This window comes from Crinia signifera, chromosome 6, assembly GCF_055691185.1.
Source record: "Crinia signifera chromosome 6, ASM5569118v1, whole genome shotgun sequence".
Taxonomy (NCBI): Eukaryota; Metazoa; Chordata; class Amphibia; order Anura; family Myobatrachidae; genus Crinia; species Crinia signifera.
Window position 1 is genome coordinate 170,876,273 of NC_139222.1, and position 20,098 is coordinate 170,896,370.

The 20,098-nt window shown below is 43.8% G+C and overlaps 1 protein-coding gene across 5 annotated transcripts in view; it reads left to right on the plus strand.

Moving 5' to 3' along the window:
• CACNA1G (calcium voltage-gated channel subunit alpha1 G) overlaps positions 1-19,829 on the plus strand; it is a 317,812-nt gene extending 297,983 nt beyond the window's left edge. For all 5 annotated transcript variants that reach the window (XM_083148098.1, XM_083148097.1, XM_083148094.1 and 2 more), the window contains 3 exons: positions 15,574-15,748; positions 16,661-16,788; positions 18,843-19,829. In XM_083148098.1, the coding sequence (XP_083004224.1) occupies positions 15,574-15,748; positions 16,661-16,788; positions 18,843-19,610 (1,071 nt within the window). In that variant the 3' untranslated portion in view covers positions 19,611-19,829. The remainder of the gene's footprint in view (positions 1-15,573; positions 15,749-16,660; positions 16,789-18,842) is intronic.
• The last annotated feature ends 269 nt before the right edge of the window (positions 19,830-20,098 follow it).

The following is a 20,098-nucleotide window of genomic DNA, read 5'->3' on the forward strand; positions in this document are numbered from 1 at the left end:
ACCCCCCACCTCCCGCAATTCGCGGCAACCCCCCACCGGAACCCCTGTGAACCCCACCCTCCCACGATTCGCGGCACCCAACCCCGCGACCCCCCCCTCCCGCAATTCGCGGCACCCCCCGTGATTCGCGGCAGCTCCAGCATTAAATTGCACATGGAAAACACTGACATGGCTATGGTCGACAATGAAAAAGGTTGACATGAGTTTTTGAAGTTTTTTTTTTTACATTTTTTGAATATTTTCATATTCATTCTCATGTGTCGACATGGACACCAATGAAGTGCCACACTTATGTCAACATTTACATGTGTTGACCTTTCTGTGTTTATTTTTTCTTGTGGCGATTTGCGTCACACCCCCCCCCCCCACAACCCCCACTCCCGCGATTCACGGCACACACACACACACCTCCCCCGCGATTCTCGGCACCCCACCCCGTGACCCCCCCTCCCGTGATTCACGGCACACCCCCGCGACCCCCCCTCCCATGATTCGCCGCAACCCCCGCCCCGTAACCCCCCCTCCCGCGATTCGCGGCACCCACCCCCGCGACCCCCCCTCCCGCAATTCGCGGCACCCCCCCCCGCGATTCGTGGCAGCTCCAGAATTAAATTGCACATGGAAAACACTGACATGGCTATGGTCAACATTGAAAAAGGTTGACATGAGTTTTTGAAGGTTTTTTTTTACATTTTTTGAATATTTTCATATTCATTCTCATGTGTCGACATGGACACCAATGAAGTGCCACACTTATGTCAACATTTACATGTGTTGACCTTTCTGTGTTTATTTTTTCTTGTGGCGATTTGCGTCACACCCCCCCCCCACAACCCCCACTCCCGCGATTCACGGCACACACACACACACCTCCCCCGCGATTCTCGGCACCCCACCCCGTGACCCCCCCTCCCGTGATTCACGGCACACCCCCGCGACCCCCCCTCCCATGATTCGCCACAACCCCTGCCCCGTAACCCCCCCTCCCGCGATTCGCGGCACCCACCCCCGCGACCCCCCTCCCGCAATTCGCGGCACCCCCCCCGCGATTCGTGGCAGCTCCAGAATTAAATTGCACATGGAAAACACTGACATGGCTATGGTCGACAATGAAAAAGGTTGACATGAGTTTTTGAAGTTTTTTTTTTTTCATTTTTTGAATGTTTTCATATTCATTCTCATGTGTCGACATGGACACCAATGAAGTGCCACACTTATGTCAACATTTACATGTGTTGACCTTTCTGTGTTGATTTTTTTCTTTTGGCGATTCGCGTCACACCCCCCCACCCCCCCCCCCCCGCAACCCCCACTCCCGCGATTCACGGCACACACACACACCCCCGCGATTCTCGGCACCCCACCCCGTGACCCCCCCTCCCGTGATTCACGGCACACCCCCCGCGACCCCCCCTACCATGATTCGCCGCAACCCCCGCCCCCGTAACCCCCCTCCCGCGATTTGCGGCAACCCACCCCGCGACCCCCCTCCCGCGATTCTCTGCAATCCCTCCCCTCCCGCGATTCGCAGCATCCACCCGCCCACAACCCCCCCTCCTGCAATTCGCGGCACCCCCCGCGTCCCCCCCTCCTGCAATTTGCGGCACCCTCCGCGACCCCCCCTCCCGCGATTCGCGGACACCTAAGTTGCAATACAGGCCATCTTTCATACAATTCTAACCATATTTCTCATATACAAACGTTCACAAATTAAGGGGGCGCAGCCCCTTACGACGGTGTGAAGAGCGCCCGTAGGGCGCGATGAATCACCTAGTAATAAAATATGTGGACAAACCGAAGCTAATCCTGTCCCTCACCCATGTGACCTATGTATGACATTTAGAAATTAAGTAAATTGTTTTATTTTTTTTTTATATAGTCTTTATTAAATTTTTCCCCCCCTTTACAATTCATAGATGACAAAACAAAAAGCAAGCATTTCAATACAAATAAAAAATTTGCCATATCATCAATACAGACTGTTTCATCAATTTACTTGCTTCTTACATGATACTAACATACATTTAACAATACTAACACATAACCTGCCTTCCTCCGTGAGTGTGATTTTAGGTACATGCTTTGTAACAGGATATTTAAAATAAGAACATCCATATCTGGGAGACTTGCCACTACTGTTTTTAATGGGGACTCGTATTTCTATCTTCGCTAAGAGACCTCTCTTTATATTATTTTAATACCTTACATTGAATAGCTGTTTGTGTTTTATGTTACAACTTTGAAAAATGAGAGCTTTAGTTCTTACTATACCGACATTTTACGGACCCATGCAGCCACTACTTGCATTCCAATCCGTTATTAAGATACCCTGAAACATCATGACCTTGTATTTCTCTCCCCCCCCCCCCCCCTATCAATAAGAGCGTGTTTTATCAAAAGGTGAACCCACTTCTAATGTGTATATTGGGATTTCCCCCCTCCCCCTCCCCCACCCCCACCCCCCCCACCCCCCTCCCCAACCTCTATTAATTGTGAGGTGCTAAAGTGCATATTTATTTTGTGCAATATATTATATATAGTTTTTTGTTTTTTTTTTATTATAATAGTGTACTTCTAGTATTTTATTCCATACCAAACTTTTGAGTGTTTCCGTGTGTAAGAGCCCTATTGGGCATTTTACTGTTTTTTATAAAATTTAGTCTTGAACCAACCCTCCCATGTTTCAAAGAACTTATTTGTGGTTTTACGTGTATAGCTTATATATCTCTCATGTTCACTAGTTTGATTCACCAAATTGATCCATGCTCTAATTTCAGGACCAGTCTTAAGGCCCCCATACACTAGCCGATTTTGGTCAGATTTCAGCCAGATCAGTCGGATCTGGCCGAAATCGGACCAAAATCGTCTAGTTTTGATGTTCCCTCAGATCCGATGCGCGGTCCCGTGCGCATCGGATCTGCGTCGGGTGGTCGGACCTGCTGCACGTCCGACCACCCGACTTGGGACCTAGTGGGGCGGTGGAGGGAGCAGGGGGGGCTGGGGACGCTGCGGGGGACACGTCTGTGTCCCCCGCTGCTGGGGACACAGCGTCTGTGCGGCGATAAGGTAGAGGGAGCAGGGGGGGCTGGAGACGCTGCGGTGGACACGTCTGTGTCCCCCGCTGCTGGGGACACAGCGTCTGTGCGGCGATAAGGTAGAGGGAGCAGGGGGGGCTGGAGACGCTGCGGGGGACACGTCTGTGTCCCCCGCTGCTGGGGACAGCGTCTGTGCGGCGATAAGGTAGAGGGAGCAGGGGGGCTGGAGACGCTGCGGGCGGGGGACACAGGCTGCATAGAGCCGGGCAGGGGGAGCCGGCCGGGAGCTGTCAGTAATGAATAAAAAAAAAGCCCATACAATGAATGGGCGGCCTGTGATTGGCTGAGCGCTCTCTCAGCCAGTCAGCAATTGGCTGAGAGAGCGCTCAGCAGCCAATCACAGGCTGCCCATTCATTGTATGGGCTTTTTTTTTTATTCATTACTGACAGCTCCCGGCCGGCTCCCCCTGCCCGGCTCTATGCAGCCTGTGTCCCCCGCAGCGTCTCCAGCCCCCCCTGCTCCCTCTACCTTATCGCCGCACAGACGCTGTCCCCAGCAGCGGGGGACACAGACGTGTCCCCCGCAGCGTCTCCAGCCCCCCCTGCTCCCTCTACCTTATCGCCGCACAGACGCTGTGTCCCCAGCAGCGGGGGACACAGATGTGTCCCCCGCAGCGTCCCCAGCCCCCCTGCTCCCACCTCTGTAGCCCCCCCCCCCCTGCTCCCCGGGTTTTTTACATGTGATAAATCGAGACGATTTATCACATGTAAAAAATGGCACATCAAGTGCCAATCTAATCAAGCTCCCCCGGGGAGCAGCCGGGGAAGCTCAGGGGGAAGTCGGGGGCGACTTGTCCTAAGGACAAGTCGCCCTAGTGTATGGGGGCCTTTAGCCATCCAGGAGCGTGCAATAATTACTTTAGCAGTTGTACATAAATTTATGGCCAATTGCCTTTTACCAGACGTGAGTTTATCATTTTGCCAAACCCCCAGTATATATGCCAGGGGAGAGGCATTTTGCAACGAAATGCCACTTTGTGACATTATTTGTTCTATCTCTTGCCAATATTTCCATACTATTCTACAATCCCAAATCAAATGAAAAAAACCACATTGCATTTCATCACATTTGGGACATTTATCAATATAATTGGACGCAAATTTACTAATTTTTTCTGGAGTCATATACGTTCTGTGCAATATATTAAATTGAATTTGTTGGGCTCTCGTGGAATTAGTTGCAGTTGAAATAGAGTTAAGTGCAATTCTCCATGTTTCTTTATTAATCCCTAAAATGTCGGTATCCCATTTTGCCCTAAGTGCAGCTAGGTCTTCATCGTGTGTATTTTCCAACAAGAATTGATAGCATCTTGAAGTTATTTTATCCTTTTCTAGCTTATTTATAAACAATTTAACTGGGGATTCCTTTAAGCTAATACCGTCTCGCCCATTCTGCAGTGAGAGCGCACTCCGCATTTGTAAGAATCTAAAAAACATTTGTTTTGGGAGTCCAAACTCATCCTGCATCTGCGTGAAGGACTTCATGTGGTTATTACTATAAACTTGGCCAATGGACGTTATTCCATATTGATTCCATATTCGTGCAACTTGCTGATCTCTAATTATTTCAGTGCCATTTAAAGAAAACAGGAATGTATCAGGGTCAGTATCACTTGCACTCTGATTCTTACTGACCCGCTGCCACACTTTCCTAGCCTGTACTATTAAGGGGACCTGAATTTTAATTCTTGCTTTTGTAAGTAACACCTGCAATGGCGTATGCTTAGGGGCCATTAATGCCAGTAGCTTGAGCAACTCAGCAGGGTGTTCCTGCCCGTTCATCCATCCTTTTATGTGTACTAATTGTGAGGCATAGTAATATAATTTAAAATTGGGCATCGAAAGTCCCCCCTTTTTCCGAGACCTAGTCAGTATGGCCATCTTAACCCTTGGTCTTTTATTAGCCCATATAAAGGAAGATATAATCCCATGCATCTTATTAAATACAGCATCATCGATGAATATCGGGGCTTGCTGTAGTACGTACAATACCTTAGGCAGGATGACCATCTTGACCAGATTAATACGCCCACTTATAGTAAGGGGGAGTCTTGCCCAACTCTTAAATTTATTTTTCATTTCACTAATTATTGGATCTAGGTTATTCCGCACATATGCTCCCATTTCAACTGCAACATAGATTCCCAGATATTTAAACTGGTTCACCCTTGGTGGGTGATGGGGCAAGGGGGTTAACGAGTTTCCTTGTCCTCCAGTAATAAGTAACTGCGATTTACTTAGATTAGTTGTTAACCCGGAATATCTCCCATATTCTTGTATAACTTCAAGCACTTTGTCCAAGTCTCTTTGGTACTCTGAGAGCCCAATCAATAGGTCATCAGCATATAATGAAATGATATTATACGCATCTGGACCTCCCCGGAACTCCAGTGTGCTTCTTAATTTACAGGCAAGGGGCTCGATTGCCAGCGCAAATAATTGCGGTGACAGCGGACACCCCTGCCTGGTTCCCCTATATAGATTAAATGTTTCTGACACATAGCCGTTAACCAGTACCCTTGCCTTCGGTGTTTGATATAACAAAAATACTCTCTTAATAAAACAGGGTCCGAAACCAAAACTCTTCAACACCTGCCGTAGAAAGGGCCACTCTACTGAATCGAACGCCTTATTAGCGTCAAATGACGCTACTCCAACACCTTTATCCGTAACTCCTGCCCACTGCAAATACGAAAAGACCCTGCGAAGATTAATGGCAGTTGATTTACCGCAAATAAAACCGGTTTGATCCGGATGCACCATATGATGGATTACCCTACCCAGCCTCACTGCCATAATCTTCGCATAGATCTTCGCGTCGGCAGAGATCAAAGAAATCGGCCTATATGAATCTACCATTAAAGGGTTTTTTCCTGTTTTTGGGATGACGTTAATCACTGCTTCCGTCATTGACTGGGATAGTTTGCCATCCAGTTCCATCCCCCTAAATGAGTTCCATATATGTTGGGCCATATTCTTCCCCAAAAATTTGTATACCTCACTCGGCAAGCCATCCACCCCTGGTGCCTTACCCTGTGGCATAAGTCTAATGGCTTCTTCCACTTCTTCAACAGAGAAGGGTTCCTCCAGCATCTGTCTACTCTCCTCTGGCAGAGAAGGGAGCCTAGGATGACTTAAAAAATTTTCAAGCTCTTCCATCTCTATATCCAATCTGGATCTTTATACATCCTTAAAATATTTAACAAATACATCTGCTATCTCTGGAGTTGAAGTTACTATCTGGCCACTATCTGAGTAAATCCCAGTTATTATAGTAGGGGGCGCATTTGTTTTAGCCATATATGATAGGTATTTACCTGCCTTATCACTATTTAAATAAAGTTGATGAGAGCTTTTTAATATTCGGAAGGTGGCCATTACCTGGAGGTGTTCTAGCCATTTCTGCTGTTCTTTTAACCATATTTCTTTAGAGGTTTCGTTTTTATCATACAAGTATTGATTTTCCGACTTGACCATCTCCACCTCCAGTGCATTGGCCACTTCCCTGTCTTTTTTCTTTCCCACAGCAATTCCCTTCATTAGTATTCCTCTTAAGAAGGCTTTAAATGTCTCCCATACGATTGTATTACTGGCAGTAGTATTGTTTTGTGCAAAAAAAACCTCAACTCCCCCTGCCATTAATTCATCACTGTTAAATCTAGTCAGCCAACTGGGATGAAAACGCCAGTACGAAAAACCCCTATCCAAATTCAGATCTAATTGCATTATTACAGGCGAGTGGTCTGATATACCTCGTGCTTTATATTCTATTAGCGCAACATAGTTGGTCAGTGCAGGTGAAACTAGGATCATATCGATCCTTGAGAAGGAATCATGTGGCACAGAATAACAGGAGTATTGCCGGACACTAGGATGTCTCTCTCTCCAGACGTCCCTCCATCCTGCCTGATGAATAAATTCGGCCAATCCTTTATTTTTCACAACCTTTACCATTTTCATCTGCAGTCTATCTATATCTGGATTCATAACTGCGTTATAGTCCCCAAGACATATAATTTGTGCTGTGGGTCTCTCTGCAGCAAATTCTACTGCTTTCCTAAGTATATCATAAGAAAATGGCGGAGGTATATACAACGCTAGTATACAGATTCTACACATTTCAATATTTGCATCCAAAAAAACATATCTCCCCTGTGGGTCAATTTTACTGGTTATACATTCAAATCCAATATTTTTCTTTACTATCACCGATACCCCTCTGGATGCAGGAGAAAACTGGGAATGGTACGATTTATCTATCCATGGTCTTCTTAACGCCAGGGTTTTATCCCCAAATAAATGGGTCTCTTGAAGACATATTATATCTGCTGCTATTGTTTTACATTGTTTCAGCACAAGTGACCTCTTGATTTTTTCATTTATCCCCCTGACGTTCCATGTTAACACCCTAACCATTGCCAGTTTTCTCCCCCTTATGCACCCTATCACAACAGCACGTCACCCCGGATGTCCGTTCTCTTTTCAACCCCGAGTTGCAGGCTATACACATAACAAACTTTACATCACATACAACACAAACACTTACCCCCCCCTCCCTGTATAACCTATCCCTTTAGGCATACCTATTATGACCCCCTTTCTCACTCATCTACACTTACTTACACCGTGACACCCTTTGGAGGCACTTACACTCTGCCACTAAGGTTTTCCCCTATTTTAAGGCATGCTCAGCTCCCCAGCCTTTCAATTCTTGAGGGCATTATATTTTTTTACAGATATTTATATTTACAACTTTTATACCCCCAATATACGCTGTGTTTAACCTCCCCCCACCCCCCACCCCCCCCCTCTCACTGAACCGTAGCTTAAGTAGATTTTTTTTTTTTTTTTTTTTTTTTAAATATTTCTATACATTAAAACCTCAGACTTCATTATTTGTATAATATCTACTGTCCAGTTTATAGTGCTGAATCTCCACTGGCCAACAGCTGAGTACGGCCCGGATGGTCTTTATTCAGCCAGTCTGCTGCATCCTCAGGTGAGAGGAAGACTTTAGACTCGTCATTATGTAACACTCGGAGTTTAGCTGGGTAGAGCATAAAATATTTTAAGTTCAAGTCTCTGAGCCTGCTCTTCACTTCCTTAAATCGCGATCTCTCCTTTTGGATCGTATATGGGAGGTCTGGAAAGAATGATATTTTTTGTCCATTATAGCACATTTTCTCACTGTATCTGGCCAACCTTAATAAATTGTCCCGATCTTGGAAATGCAAAAGCTTTAACAGCATGGTACGGGGCGGGCCACCTGGGATGGGGGGTTTAGAAGGTACTCGATGGGCACGTTCCACTGCGAAAAATGGAGTTAGGGACTCCTTCCCGAACACCTGCAATATCAATTCTTCCATAAATTTTTCGGGGGATTTTCCCTCTGCTCGCTCCTCTAGGCCGATAACACGCAGGTTACACCTGCGTAGTCTGCCTTCCATGTCAGTGACTTTATTCTGCAATTCAAACACTTTACTGGTCGTACTTTTTAGCTGTTTCTGCATTGGTACCATGTTATCTTCTAAGCAAGAGATTCGATTCTCCACCTCCAGTACTCGATCCCTTATTTTTTGGGCATCGTCCCTCAGCAAAGTGATATCTGATTGTAATTTATCAATTTGGCCTGATAGGCGGCTTTCACATGTACTGACTGCTTCTAGCACCTGCTGTAATGTTACTTCATTCTGTGGCTGAGACCCACCTGCCTTCACAGGGGTAGACTGTGGGGTACTTGGAATAGAATTGCTTGTATTCTGGGTTCGCGCGTATTTTTCTAACCGCGCTGCTGCAGTAGATGTTTTCCCCATTTTGGGTAATATACTGTACTGTGTTTATACCAGTGTTATTCACCCCTTTCCATGTGGCTTAGGTTTAATGTAATTTAATTTACTGTCTTTAACACAGTGTCCCTATCCCTGAATTGTCCAACACTGTATAATAAGCCACTGCTCAGTATATTCTGTTGTTTGCACAGCGTTTTGCACTGTCATATGTATCCCAAAAAAAAAAAAAGAAAAAAGCAAAGGGCAATCTTACCCACAAGCAGGCTTCAGTTCAACAAACAGACCCTTATTATATATCACGACATGCCTCTACTACCTTGTCCCAAGGGAGAGGTTCCATGCCTTTTAGACTCGGTCCTGCCGCCGGCTTCTGGGGACACTCACTCAGTTACATGTACTCCCAAATACAGCGCCCCCGTGCTGGATGTATAGCAAAGTGGCTGATGCAGTCAGAGGTTATCAAACGGAGTATCGTCGCGCCGTTCTCTGGCCGCGTCTCCCTTTACTGTTCCAGCCGCCCTCTCAGGCAGGAGAATCACCGGGGTCCCACACACGGCAGCACACCCGTCAGTCAGAAGCTCCCGCTCTCGGCGTAGTCAGCGAGGGTCAGCGAGCACAGCCGGATCTGACGTCACCCGTCCACTGCACGGATTCCCGCAGGCACACCACCGACCGGGGCACACAAGGAGACGCCTGGCAGCTCTCAATCTCAGCACCTCTGAGCTCTCACAACGCGGGTTTGTCTCCCTCTTCTAGCGGTTAGTAATTTCCATAGGAGGGGGTTTGTGGATCGGGGAACGGAGGTTAAGGGAGAGACGCTGGGGAGCTGAAGACTCTCCTCACCTCACATGCACGCCGCCATGGCTCCGCCCCCCCTTCCCACTCAAGTAAATTGTTTTATAAGAAACTTTCGGCCCAGGTGTGGCGTGAAAAAAAGTTCTGATGCTCTAGGGTGCCATGATTTAAAACAGTTGGGAACCACTGGGTTACAGTATATTTAATAGCATGCAAATTGTACAATGGGCTCCAGTGACCATTCTAAATATATGCAGTTAATTGCAAATACCTTGCTGTTTAAACACAAATCAACTGCTATTTGCCACATGTATGATAAAAAGATAAACACTATGTGATGTGAAAAAAAAAATTCTGGGATAATACCACCACTGACAGGATACTGAAATACATTATTATTAAATTATTATTAAAACTGTTATAGGGCAGCAGCATCATTGCAGTGTAATCCAATAACCAAAATGTTAATGTGAAGACTAAACAATCCCTATCCAGAGATTATCCATAATCCCTTGTCTCTGGCCCGGATAATGATTACATGAGCTACTACTGATGCTCATAACTAGCTGGGACCATGCCTGGTTGTAGAACCTCTGCAAATGCAGCCTCAAATGTATTGGCAACGATTTGCTTCCTCTCCCTCAAGATGTTGCCCATAGGAGGGGAATGGGCTAGCCCATGATGGCCATTTTCACAGTGATGTTCCTACTGTGTGTGCACAAAAAAAAACCTGGGAAAATGGCTTCCCTGCCATTCCTCAGTGAGTTGTGCTGCACTGCCACTGCCGATGTGGAACTCCAGAAAGGTGAGTTTTGAAATAATGGGGCAGATACAGTAATCCTGATAAAGTGATAAACTGGCAATAAAGCGGAGATAAAATGGAAGGTGATAAACACAGCTGATTGGCTGGTGCGTTATCTTCCAATTTTATCACCGCTTTTTAACCACAATGGGTGAAGGGTGCACTCATTATAAATAATTACGCCACTGATAAGAATTTCAGTCTCAGATTTAAGTGCAGTCTAAAAATAAAAGTTTAAAAATAGAATTATTTTTTTTTTTTACAAATAATCATTTTGAATGGAGAAAAATTATTTTGTAAAATGTTGTTGTTTTTTGCCGCATTTAGAGATCTTCACCTTTTGATAAATGTGAGAGGTGAGAGATGACATAGATGATAAAGCATTTTTTGCAACTACAGTAGTAAGCCAAGAACACCACCTCCCATTCTATATTTTAGTGACAGACAGCCCTGCTTCTTGTGATATATTTTTGGACTGTGAACACCAAATTTCTGCAAAACTAATGTATTTTTTTTCATCCTCTATAGAAATATGTAGCAAATTGTATAAAACGTCAGGGATATTCTGCTGACTGCGCCATTCCCCCAGTAATAATTATTAGCACTTATTTTTAAAATGGCCACATTCTACACAGTGCAGTATAATAAGTGGGAAACAGAAACTTAGGTTTCTATTTCCAGGTAGGTTCTCTGGCATACATCCAGAATGTAGTTATGTAGTATGCTCCACATTTAAGTGCTTTCCCCTCAAATTATTACATATATATTAATCATTTTAAAGCAATTATTTATTATTTTGTTATTTTCGTAGTAAAATACAATGAAAGCTTAATAACCTACTACAACATATAGGAGTTATGCTATCAGGGACAGAAGTATAGAGCATTTTTCAATTTAACTTAATTGGCATATAGAACAGCGGATCAGGTAAATACCATCCCAAACATGGCAGAGTGGTGGGCAAAACTCTGCACCTATGATATACAGCACACAGTTTAAAAAGGCCATATTAACAAAAACTATTTTACTTATATCTGTAAATAACATAATAAAAGGAGCCTTAGTCATTAGGTTATGCCTAAAAATGAACATACAGTAACAAATTGGGCAAAGATTCTATGGTCGGTATATAATTTTTTGGGGGGGGGCTACAGCATCTAATTTTGTCACCCGGAACAAAAACAAACAATTTGCCCAAAAACACACAATGTGGCTTGTCAAATTAAGTCAGATGGCTTAGAAAATGCCCTGAAATCACCCCGTGTGTAGGTCCCATAACTGTAAACATGGGGATAAATGAACAGGTTACATTTGTTTACATTGTGATGATCGACAAATACTGTAGATTACTTCTCATACATTTGGACCTGTGCCCTAGAGCTGGATTAAGACCCCATGTGGCCTCATAATAATTTGGGACATCTACTTTTGGTCATCACAGTACTCTGCTAGCTGTAGAACTAGGGATTGATTGAAAACCATTTTTTCAATATGGATGTATGGGGACATTTTGAAAAGTTCTCTGTTCATGGGTGCAGATAGGGGGGGGGGGGTTCTTGCATTCAGCACATACAGAAATAATGCATTTTTGCACATGTCCTGCACTGAGCAAGATGCCTCTAGTTCCGGGTTGAAAAATGTACAGTGTCTAGATAGACAGTCAATAGGTCTACCACCAAAAGGTTGACATGCAATATGTACACAGGGTCAAAAGGTCAACAGGGTGGACACGCAATAGTCAATGTGGTCAAAATGTCGACAGTCAAAATATTGCATGATAAAAGGTAGACACATGACGAGGTCGGCATGAGTTTTTCATGATTTTGTCTAAACCGGCTTGTTCTTACATCATCGTCTTTGTGGGCATTGTGGGAGAATAAAATAGTATGCCAAGCATAGTGAGGCACAGAGCATGGTGAGTGAAGCAATCCATGTGAGGGTACGCGTTACACTGATTGGGGCTCCACGTTTACAGTTGTTGACATTGGAACCCAAAAAATTTGAAAAACTCACATGTCCCCCTTTTATTTACGTCAACATTTTGACCCGGTCGACCTATTGCATGTCGAAATTTTGACTGTCTATCTAGACACTGTCCATCTATCCACACCCGATGCAACTTGGCCAGATCTGATATTCTATGAAAGAGGGCGTTTCAGTCTGGGAACTGGGCATAGAAATTGCATGTAACCGCCCTGACTTGTGGGAGTGTTCTGAATGTGTATCAAACGTTCTGTGGTTTGCACAGATAAGGGAGGCCTGTCTTTACTGGATCTCCTGCACTCACTGTGGGTCTGGTGCATGTGAAGAGAATGATTGCAGGGGTTTGCATGAGATACTAGAGCATAAAGTAGTGAATCAGGCTTCCATGGCTGCCCACAAGTATAGCCACTCTACATGTGACTCAGAATTACCCCCATAATCTGGTAAAAAGTTTGGAAATACATAGTGCCATACAGGGGTGCTGCTAAATGGGAGCCTCAAAGCACAATTTCCATGACTTCCCCAGGATAGACCACAAAAATGTATTCTATAAAAAAAAATTATATGACCGCATACAAATGGTTTTTTTTGCACCTGGAGAGATGCTCATTATTCAGCTTTCTACATTTGGGGACTATAAAAGTCTACTGGAGAGGGCACCCAGGCCAGATAACAAGTCCCCACATTAAAAGGGAGGACTGCTAGTCTGATTGGTGTGTGTATATATATCTATAGCTCATGTAAGAGGGTCAGGGGAACGGGTATCATCTCCAGGGGGGGGGGGGGGGGATGGTAAAGTGCAGCAGCTGAGAGGTCTCACAGATCAGTCCAATACTTTGAAGCAACTGGCCTCAACTAGTTTTATTGGTAAAAATAAACAAAACAGAAATAAAGCATCAAAATACATCCTTGCCATCTGGCTCTAACTAATACACAGGATAATTATCTAACTCACTAAAAAACTCGCTGAATTGTACCAGTCAGTTTGTAGCAGGGTGTCTTCCACATAGAGAACTTTCTAGTGTATCCTTTCCCCCAGGCAGAGAGACTGTATATATAAAATCAAATTGTAGAGGAGCGCTAGCCTATAGCCTATTACAGATGACGCCTGTGTAGGGTTCAGTTACTTTTTTATGCGACTCCTTAGAGAGTCATCATTTATAGCACTAGGTCCCACTTTCAGCAAGGCCGCAGCTTCCAACTGTAGTTATTTCAGAATCCTTATAGAATCATAGGAGATCTGAAAAGTGAAGGAGGAAGCACATCATAGTGCAAGCATCTTTTTATTTTCAAAGTTAAAATATTATACTTAAAAGCAGTAAAAAAACATATTGGTCTCGTACCCCACTGTACCTCAAATTTTGGACAATTTGATATGGATTAACCCCACTTTAATACATGGGGGAGAAGAGGTATCAGTGCACATAAATATATAATAAGACAAATTTGACAAATTACAGAAGTAATGTACAAAGTATAGTGTTCCCCCTAGGAATTATGGGGGGCAGGGCGCTGGTTTGGCGGACCGGGCACGCCGACGTCACGGCGGGGGGCGTGCCCGGGCTGCCGCGTCACGCTAGGGGGCGTGCCCGGGCCATCGCGTCACGCTAGGGGGCGTGCCCGGGCCGCCGCGTCAATACAGGAGGCGTGCCCGGGCCGTTGCGTCACCCCAGGAGGCGTGCCCGGGCCGCCGCGTCACCCCAGGAGGCGTGCCCGGGCCGCCGCGTCACCCCAGGAGGCGTGCCCGGGCCGCCGCGTCACCCCAGGAGGCGTGCCCGGGCCGCCGCATCGATGAAGGGGCTTGCCCGGCCTTGACTACGTCACTGAGCTGCCGGGACGTAGCCATGGCCGGGCAAGCCCCCTTCAGCGATGCGACGGCCCGGGCACTCCGGCAGGCAGAATGCAGGCTGATTTAGCGGGGCGCTGCTAATGGGGCAGGGCGCATTTTGCCCTTTAAAAATCAGGCAGGGCGCAGCGCCCCGCTAAAACAGCCTAGCGGGAACACTAAAGTACAAAAAGTGATATTGCATATTGACAAATAATATAAAAATAAGCAATATCCATATAAAAACACATAATTGACTAGGCTCGGACCGGCGTATTACAGCCATCCAGAGCGAGAGCAGTATCAATAGTTAGCTGGAGGTCTTGGGAGTAACATGCAGCCTCCTAACAAGTGGAAAATAATATATGTTTCCATTAGCAACCAATTAGCTTCTATCTAGCATTTATTTAAGTACATTCTAAAAAATAATACGTAGAAGTTGGCTTTATTTGCTTTGGGCAACTTCTCCACCGTTCCAATTTTTTACTGTTGAAACATTTTTATACATCTACCCTACAGTGAATATATTACATTGTTCACTTTATAGGATAAACAGATTTATAATTTATTCATACTAATATCCACATTGTATTTGTAATTATAGTTTTTATATTCTACTAAGGAGAGCATGCTAGAGCTGTATCTCAATCCCCCACAAAAATACATTTGTATGGACAGATATCCAAACGGTAAACTTGTTTTATGCGTGTTTATTACAAAGAGCTACAGTGGTTTAGGCAGTGTTTTGTGTAATATAATTTGGCTTACGATTTGGACTATGTAGTCAAAATTGGAACAAAAGTTAGCCAAAATTGCAGTATTTAGTCTGGTTGCGATACCGATGCACAGCCCCGCAAGAATGGTATCGCAAGGAAGAATAGACAAGGCAAGGCAATTTATGACTATGTCACATACAGTGTACTTGGCCATAGACCAAATCATGCATAGTCATGCTCATTGCCAAGGGTTTCTTTCTCATTGCTAAGAGTTATCAGCTCATTGGCAGGGGGCTACATGCTCATTGCTAGGGGCTAGGTGATCAGAGTGCTTTTTGTGTTGTGTCCCCTTTACATATGCTAGAGGCCGCCGCTTGGGCCGCGGTGGTGTTGTTGCGCCACTGGTGTCGGCATATCGGGGAATCGGAGAAAAGTGTAGATGACTGTTGGTGCATTTCAGATCATTGTACATCTTTATTGAGTATGTACATAGTCGTTTTTATTCCTTTCCCTTTTAGAGAAAAGTTAGATTGTTTTTTGTAATTCTAAAAATATTTTTTCATTTCAGAGTGACTATTCTCCAGAACAAAAGTCATCAACCGCTAAAGAAAGGAATTTGCTAAGTGTAAAAAAGCCTCTTGTTTGCCGAACTCACTCATTGCCAAATGACAGCTACATGTTGCAGAGAGGAGGCTCGTGTGCAGAGTGCCAGGCAACCCGGAAACTCGTTTGCCAGAAATCAGGTGCTTAACGGTTACAGCTAGCAGTCAGATGCTATATAAATTATATAGAATAAGTATCATACATAGAACACACACAGGGCTTGTTTAACCTATGCAAACAGCAAAAAAGGTTCTCTTTACTACTCACATTGTTTAAGCAACACATTCAGGTGGATGTTGCAGCCATAAAAGTGCAGCCTTTTTGATGACAACACCAGTGCAGCACAGCAGACTGACAGCCACCTTACATACCCCTAGTTGTAATTATATATCAAGCACCTGCCCCATTGTGATAATAATGGAAGGAAATTACATAAACTCACTAACCTTTGAAATTGCTTTCCAGTAATGATCTCCTTCAACAAACAATAAACATCCAGGGATCGTAGGTGTCAGCCATGATGCTGGGAGTAAGGCATGGATGCCGTCACATACTAATATCCATATAGTGCACACCCGAACTTCAGGGAGGAGGAGGAGGAGGAGGAGGAGGAGGAGGAGGAGGAGGAGGAACACATACTCGTTACTGGTTTCTTTTCTACACATATTGTAAACAAAAATGTCACTTTGTGCAATCCTACAGATCATATCAGAAAATACTGTATATATCAAGAATAAGCCAAAAAAGGATTTGTATAACTTCATGTCCCCTTATTAGTCTCTTCTGAGTAAGCCATTATATGCCCCAGTATTCTGTAGTCATTTATGTAGAAAGAATCGGATTACTTAACTACCATGAAACTCATGTCACAAGAAGGGTCTCAGCAAGCCCCAGTTGCAGCTTACTTGCCACCAGTTTCACAAGGCAGGGAAGGGAAAGACAAAGTATATAATTTGGATCAACTGTGACTCACTTTACATACATTGATTGCAATATATCGTGATGCGTTGGGTTATTTATTTGAATACCTTTTTTCTTTGCAACCTGCCCAGGTTCCAGTACTCACGTTCAGTCTCGGGACACCAGTTGTGTGAAGCAGGAAGCTGCAGCAGAAACTCCGATACCAAAACTCTCTGCCCCACTGCGATCCCCATCTACTCATAGAATGCTGCAGAGACAGGTATAGGTGTAGTTAAATTAATGCAAATGTATTTGTTTCATATTAGATCAGGTTTTGTATTTTATTGTAAGCAAAGCATTAGAGTGCCAATTTTTCAGAATTAACCCTCCACATTTCATCATACGCCACATAGTCATGAAGAACCCAATAGCAACTACCTGCCTCCTACTATCCTAAGATACTACTGCTTAAGTCACTGCCTGCTGATCCTGTCTCCATTGTGACCATTATTTTTCAGTCTAAAAATAAATAAATAAAATAGAATTTATATAAATATTATATTGGAAATAGAAACAAAACTACTATAAAATCAAACTGAACACATTGGGGCAGATGTATTAAGCCTGGTGAAGAGATAAACTGGAGATTAAGTGGAAGGAGATAACGCACCAGCCAATCAGATCCCAACTGTCATATTTCAAACACAGCTGATTGGCTGGTGCGTTATCTCTTCCATGTTATCTCCACTTTAACTCCAGTTTATCTCTTCTCCAGGCTTAATACATCTGCCCCATTATACTTTAATATTAAAAACAGATTACTTTAGACAGTTAAGCTCCTTTTTAGTTGAAACAATTAAATGTTTTTTTAATTAATTGCTTGAAAATAGATCTAGAGGACTAAAATCATAGAACACAATCAAAACTTATTACTGAACACAGTTAAAATGCAGGAGACCCGCTTGCTTAGTTTCCATCAGCTGCCAGTGTTATTATGGTCATTACTTCTTTACCTGTAACTCCCCAGCCTGGACAGTGAGTATAACAAACCCATTCCATAAAATAAATCCTGCATTAAAAATGGGCAAAATAGCTGGTGTAATGCTTAGCATTACTGCCTCACAGCACTGAGGTCTAGGGTTGGATTTCCACCATGGCCCTAATTTAGTGGGGGGTCTGTATATTTTCCCTGTGCTTGTGTGGGCTTTGTTCCAGTACTCTGGTTTCCTCCAACAATCCAAGAGTGTACTAGAAAGTTAATCGACTCACAACACGCTCCCCTGGAACAGGGACTGACATGGCCAATGATGGAGAGGAGTATGCGGACGAATATGGTCACTCAGTGTTTGAGTATAGGAGAGCTGTGAGTGAAATGTGAAGAGAAGAGGGCTTTGACAACAGGACTAGTTTATGCAGTGGAAGGGTACACTTTAATGAATAGGTGAGTTTTCAGTGCTCGTCTGAAGCTTTGCAAGGTCGGGGAGAGTCTAATGGAGCGAGGGAGTCAGTTCGACAGAAGGGATGCAGCATGGGCAAAGTCCTGTACTCTAGTGTGGGAAGCAGTGATCAGAATGGAGGAGAGATGACAGTCATCGGCCGACCGTAGAGGGCGGGAGGGTGTATGAATGGAGATGAGGTTAGGGATATATGGAGCAATGGAATTAGAGATGGTCCTGTATGTGAGTGTGAGGTGTTTGAAGAGAATTCTGTAGAGGAATGGGAGCCAGTGCAGATTTTGTTGAAGGGGAGTGGCAGAATTAGAGCAGCGGGAGAGGAAGATAAACCTGGTTGCAGAGTTGAGGTTATTAATCAGTTATTAGCTGATTGGTTGGTGGATTATCACTCTCCCTTTTATCACTTTTTAAACTTAGTACATCTGGCCCATATCAGCAGAATATTCTGTTGTTGACATTATGGATGTCCACAATTACCACCATAGTATTCTGTCCAGTTTTTAGGAACTAGGTCAAATAAACCTTATCTAACCATATATTCTGCCCAATTTAAGTGTACATTTGAAAATGTAAAACAAGGGTGATAACCGGTAAATGCCCAGTGCTTGCTGTATCAGATAGGCATTTGTCAATTACAAGAACTCAAGTACTATATATATTTCCCAGATTGCATGCCCTCCCTATTCACCTTTCACCCTTAATGTCCCAGTTGGCATAAGGTTCCCAATCGGTTTGGGTCCATGATAATTGCCTTTTTTGCCATGCCCAAGCATTCATTATGGAGGTGAATTACACTTTCTGAAGTTGTTTATATAATTTTTATAGTTAATAATTTTTATCGTTCTAAACTAAATTGATGATTATTTTTTTGTTATTACAGAAAGCAGTTTGTAATGATTCCTTTGAAATGTTCATGGATAGTAAGGAAATTGCCCAGGGAGAAACAACAGACCATCTTGTTGTGAATCTACCAGTTTGTCAGCTGGCTGCAGAGGTGCCATCGGTTCTAAAGCCTATAGAACCTGATAGGACTTTGTGTGAGCTGGAAAATCAAAGCGTCTACACACAACACCATCACGATACTCTTCAATGTCCAAGCGCTTCCTGGACAAACACGAACACTTTCAGGGAGACAAACATGGCTCCGGAAATAACACATTTGTTGAACACCTCTTCATGTAAAAAACATTTCAGTTTAAATACATGTGAGACACTAAGACTCTATTCTGCTGCATATTCATTAAGCCAGAAGGTGAAACTGGAAAACAGTAACAACGTCGTTTTAAGAGATATGAAGAAGTTTTACAGCATGGATGCTCACAGTGCCCTTAAAAAAACAACATCATGGTTGGATGATACCAGAAGACATTCTATTGAAATTTGTTCTATGGAAAACACTCTGTCTCGCTACCCAGCTTCACGGTCATGTGGCTTCATTAGCCATATACTTAATGAGAGAGAGAATTTCCAAACAGTGCATAGAACAGGTGGACATATCCCTAGCTGCCTGGAGTGCATGCCACCAGGAGTGACTTCGGGACACCCATGTTTGGAGACAGAAGCTTTAAGAAGACAATCGTACTCATTAGACTCAAAGGACATCCCTAAGATTGTTGATCCCTTAGTTAAAGAGATGTCAATATCTTAATTTCTATTGATACTTTTTCTATCAGTACATTTGAACTAGATGATGAGCTGCTCAAATGGGTTTAAACTGATAAACTTTAAGGTTGGCAGCTCTATGGAAATACTTGAACACATGTTCTCTTTGGACAAACAGCAATATACTTTCCAAAAGGATTTTCACCTTTGTTTAGCTAGTTAACTCATTATGTTATTTTTTATGAAATAAACTCTCTGGAGTCTTTGTTTTGGTGGCAGTGTCATTAGCGTTTTACTAACCAAATATGTTGTTACACACAATTCAGTCTACATAAGAAATCAAATTATGCCCACATTGCATTCCAATTACTAACATTTCCCATCAGGATACGGTCATTAGGGTGACCCTATTTATATTGACATGCATTGGCTTGACCACAGAAGGTTGACATGTCTTAGGGTGACACCTGAAATAGGTTTACATGGCCAAGGTCGGAAGGTCGACGCAAGCATTAGATCTACAATGGAAAGGTT